The sequence below is a fragment of the Anarhichas minor genome, unplaced genomic scaffold (genome assembly GCF_050575085.1).
Source record: "Anarhichas minor isolate MPS153535 unplaced genomic scaffold, ASM5057508v1 ptg000114l, whole genome shotgun sequence".
NCBI lineage: Eukaryota > Metazoa > Chordata > Actinopteri > Perciformes > Anarhichadidae > Anarhichas > Anarhichas minor.
The window spans coordinates 1,112,424-1,117,500 of NW_027466560.1; the positions used below are offsets into that span (position 1 = coordinate 1,112,424).

A 5,077-nucleotide genomic window follows, 5' to 3' on the forward strand; every position below is an offset into this window, starting at 1 on the left:
CAGAAGTCCGATGGTTGCTTGACATCTGGGCCGAACAGAACGTACAGAATGTGCTCAATAAAGTCCACGACGTTAATAAAGCAATTCGACATAAACTGGAGCAGAAAGGAACTCACAATCCTTGATTCCCTGCATTGAAATCGCAGCTCTCGAGATGAAAAAGATAAATTCTCTCCTTCATATATGCCCTTCAGCGTACTATTTTAAAAAATGTGGTCCGCTTTAATTTGTGCATCGTGAAACTGAAACCAAATACGAAACAAAGCAAAAGCATCCATTACACTCTGAGTTGGACTAGCCAATGGGACTTTGGCTTGTGAACGTGCCCCCTAAGAGTCTGCAGAACAACATTTCATGGCAATGAATTATCGCTAAAACGGTTGACATAACCTCAAGGAAAACCAGACGACATCAAACCGCCTCCTGCTTGTTATATGAAGCCTTTAATATTCATGTTATCTTGAAGAATATCTTTCATCTGTAGGAATCTACCCTGATACCCATTTGACACGTAAGAAGAGGGTTCAGATGCTGTAAAACAAGTCTTTTGATGTCTTGAGCTTGATAACCTAATTTCAAATTATTTTATTTTTGAATCTGTTAAATACAGTTTTTAATCCGAGTAAAAGATGTTTGACAAGCTGATGTTCATCTCAGTGACACATCCCTTTTACATTTATATATCTATTCATATATCTTTATAGCATCAGACAATTCTTTGAAAGTAATGGATGTACCTAAAAGACACTTTTAATTAAACGGTGTGGAAAGAGATTATCTGCCGGCTAGGTTTTGGCCCAGGTCTGCACTCAATACATTTTAGCCCTTTCATGGGGATGTAGAAAGCACAAAGAGTCCACTCTGAAAGTGGCCAACGCTTCCACTGACAACCCACATGTATCCTCAGCAGCAGTCACATATCATCACATATCCGGCCTTCTATTCTAAGAGGCCCTCTTCTGTCAATGACCGGACCAGCCAGGCTCCTCCCTCACAGACGGAGACGGACGTGTCTACATTCACACAGCTTCAATACGTTGAAAAAAAATAAAAAAGAACACAGGAAATATTCGACCTTTTCAATTCTCTTGTTACCCAGCGAGTCTAAAGAGGGAATAAAAAACAAAAGGGTTGGTCGATGCTACTGTTAGCGATGGTTGTTACAAAAACAAAATAACAGACTGTACACAGCTCAGTTCTTCCTCCAAAGAAGCTTCAGAGTTTGAGAATCTGTCCAATGTTGACGACACCGTTTTTGCACGAAGGACGAGGGCACGCCGGGTCAAGAGATGTCTGGTTGTGATATTTAATTCTCGCAGTGTTTTATATAAATAACTTTAGTAACGTTCATCAATCAGTGCGGTTGTCAGGCCCGTCTCTCTCGTGGCTCTCCAAATATTCTGCCTCAAATGTAAATGTTCTGTTCGAATGGTTAAAGAGTTCCACTACAGAGAGGCAACAAGTGTTCTTTCATCTATTCTTCCTGGAGCTTGTGTCTGTGACGTCACTGTCCTCCTCCTCTTCCTCATCGCCTCTCGCTCGTCCCTCCGTCCAGGGGTCGGACAAGTAACCGCGGGCGTCGATGCCGCAGAGGTGGCGTCCGTCTTTGCTCCGGACCGATAGGCTGCTTTGGTCCAGCGAGCCCGCGCTGTTACATTTCTTCACCGCCGGGGGCGCCAGAGAGCCCGGGGCGAGCAGCGACGTCAGCGAGAGGCTGTTCAGCGTCTCCGACAAGTGTTCGCTGTTGAGGGTGTGGCGGCAGCCGTCCCCGCCCGTCCCCGTGCCCACGTCCTCGTCCGAAGGGTCCATGGAGTCCTGCCGGGGGTAACCGGGGCTGGTGCTGCCGCCGCCGCCGCCGCTGCTGCTCTGGCTCCTCTGGTGCCCCCTGGTGGCTTGGAGGGTGAAAGCGCTGCGTCTCTTTAGTAAAAGGTGGTCCTGGTCTCCGGCGCCCGGTCCCTGAGGGCGCGTGCCGGGGAGAGGGCAGAGGAGAGGCACGGGGAGATCCAGATCTCGAGGCGGGGACACGCTGAAGCTCAGCCCTTCCTCCAGAGTGGTCTGCAGGCTGCCCTCTGAACTGCCCGTGGCCAGGGAGGAGTCACTGCGGGACGGGTGCTGCACACGGAGGAGGGAGGTGGGGAGAAAATAACCAGAAGGCAAAGGATTATTGATCAGTAATAGTTTAGATAAACTTTGTTTGAAATGACTGAGCAGGTTGTAAATAAATCCCATCTTTGTTGCATCATTTAAATTAAATCCTGGATTAATAAAATTCGATACATATCTTAAAACAAATTTCCCAAAACCTCCCAAAAATACAACCTGAGCAATTAACTTTACTGTCTTTTTACTAACTAGGTGCCCGCTGTGTGCTAACCTATTTTATAACCTATTTTAGGAGGTAAAATAATAAATTTGAAAAACGACCAATTGGTTTTCAAATGGTTTAAAAGTAGGAAATCTAGATATTATGTCAGCCCGATCACATTGTTTACAGGATATCAAAGTGTGTCCATGAATATGAGTTTAAAGTTAATTAAAATGCTTCCATTGTGGAGTTTGCTTTGTGGCGTTTCGCCGGAAAACACACGTCGACTTTTTGCTTCTTCGCAGAATATTTAGTTCGTACGTCCTCTGCCGTTTTAGGAGAATACTGCAACGGACAGCATAAACACCTTCGTGCATGCGCGTAGCTTTAAGGTGCAACATGAGAGATTTCAATCAAAGTCTGTGTTTGATCAAACAAATTTGAGAAAAGGTCAAATCAAGCAAAATGCAATCTGCCAAATAAATCTGTATTTTTGCCAAATAAATCTATATTTTCAAGGAGCTGTGCTGAGCCCGTCAGTGCAGCCATGGTGAAAGTTTTTAAAATCAGCTCTTATAACAGGCACTTTTAAAATAAATACTTCAACCCTTACCCCGTGTTACCTTGAATTCTTGAAGAAAACCTGTTTTCCTCTCATGCTTCAACGGTGAATGAAGCATTCACAAATGGAGAAAAGTCGTGATGCATTGACGTCAATGGGGGCCGTGTTTAACAACAGCATAACTACACCGACACATCTCTTTACAAACTCTCACACAACTCAACAACACATGCCTCTTCACTAAAACTTCACTCTTTAAAGGTGCAGTGGGAAGTATCTGGCAACATCTAGTGGTGAGGTAGCAGATTGCAGCCAACTGAAACTTCTTCCATGTGCACAGCGTGAAGGAAAAACTAAAGTGGCTGACGCGAAAACGTGAGTGTCCCTTATCTAGAGCCGGTGTTTGGTTTGTCCGTTCTGGACTACAGTAGAAACACGGCGGCCGGCACCGTGACGAGACCTACGTAGATGTTAACGGCTCATTCTAAGGTGATGAAAACACACGATTTATAGTTTCTTTGTATCCTAAACATACTTAATAATTATATGTTCCATTTCTGCCAATAGATGCCGCTAAATGCTACACACTGCTCCTTTAAAACACTTCCACATAAACGGTCTCAGCGCGCCACTCGCCTTTGCGACTTTTTTCCGTTTTTTGATTCTCCGTTCACTGGAGCTAAAAACTAAAATAGAGCTTTAAAACAAAACCTGTTCAATTAAAAAGTAGGATTATGGTTTTGTAAAATAAAAATCCCTGGTTTTAGAGTTTGTCTTATTGGTGCAACCCACCCAATGTGTCATACAGCATTTGTGTCAGTGACAATGTCAGATGAGCAGGAGGTTGTTAGTCATTGTTCCTAATCCCTGCACCCTCAGTACACAAGACCACAGGGGAGGGGAGGAGATGATGACAAAAGGAGCAAAAGGAGGGATTGGCAGAAGAAGAAAAAAAGAAGTGAAAGATAAGAGGACAGGGAGGAGAGGCGTAGAGGAAGACCAGAGGAAGACCAGAGGAGATAAAGGAGATACAAGAACAGGGGACGGAGCCGAGAACAACAGCGGCTGTGCACAGAGTCGGCTCAGAGCTCAGGGCCGGCCGGCTAATTAGCCGAGTGCCGCAGAGCATCACCGGAGCAGCGGAGGATCACAGCGGCACGAGCTGAACTAACCAAACAGGTAGAACAACACGTCTCCGTGGCTACACGCGGACAAGAAGTGAAATAAGGACCTTTTTCTCGTTCCTCGTTTGTGTTTCGTGCAGAAGCCAACACAGGAGAGGTGTTAGAGTCACTACGGATGAGATCATAGATCATTTTAACACAACGGGAGAGCATCGCTTTCTCACAACAAGTTGCAGCTCAGCTACTGCAAAGCTTTGTGTGTTGCCATTAACCCTCTGAACTTATTTGTTCCTCCAGCCATCAGTAATACCTGGGAGCTCAGGGGCCTGCTGTTGGCTCCGGGTGAGCGGAGGGAGGCCCAGGAGGCCGGGGAGGGCAGCCTGGACGGCCCCCCGTCTCCCGGGCTGATGACGCCGTTCCCGGGACTCCCCGGATGAGCCGCGGCGGCCGGGTGGAAGAAGTCTGCTGGTAGGTGGAAGACGGGCGAAGAGCCGCCGCAACTTCCTCCATCTCCATCTGCAAAGAGGTTATAGTTTAATACAGCTTCATCAGTAACAACAATCATATTAAAGTTGGTTTTAGTGGATTATGTTGAGGTTGACCCCATATACCGTTATTAACTAATATTAATCAAATTAAATATTGATTATAATACACTTATAACATTGTATAAATAATCCAGCGCCTCTAAAATCCTCTCATATCTACAGTAACCTCTCTAGTACACCAGACCAAGACGCATAATAAACAAAGTTAAAGATTCATTTGAACGATGGCATTTATTCATTCATAAAATATCGTTATCGTTAATTTATTTGTGAGTTCTCTTTTTAAGCACCTCAACGCAAGAACAAACGCACTCAATAGTGTTTATGGGGATCGATCATGGTTCAGGCTCTCTGTTCTAGACCGCTTTAGCTCCAACAGCTCCTTTGTTTATCACGAGTAAACACAAACATTACAGTAAATATTTACTCCCTCTGCTGGTCAGTAGAGAGAATGCAGCTTTTAAGACACTCGCATCGGCTTCGATCGGCAGAAGCGGAGGTCTCCGCCCGGTCAGAGGACCAGTCACCAGGATCCTGT

The 5,077-nt window shown here is 45.4% G+C and overlaps 1 protein-coding gene across 1 annotated transcript in view; it reads right to left on the bottom strand.

The window, feature by feature from the left end:
* Positions 1–598: 598 nt before the first annotated feature.
* The window catches only part of cacna1ib (calcium voltage-gated channel subunit alpha1 Ib), a 115,671-nt gene continuing 111,192 nt past the window's right edge, over positions 599–5,077 (bottom strand). Inside the window, exons 38-39 of the mRNA XM_076082962.1 lie at positions 4,302–4,507; positions 599–2,112 (exon numbers count right to left, since the gene is read on the bottom strand). Coding sequence (XP_075939077.1) covers positions 1,471–2,112; positions 4,302–4,507 — 848 coding nt within the window. The 3' untranslated portion in view covers positions 599–1,470. The remainder of the gene's footprint in view (positions 2,113–4,301; positions 4,508–5,077) is intronic.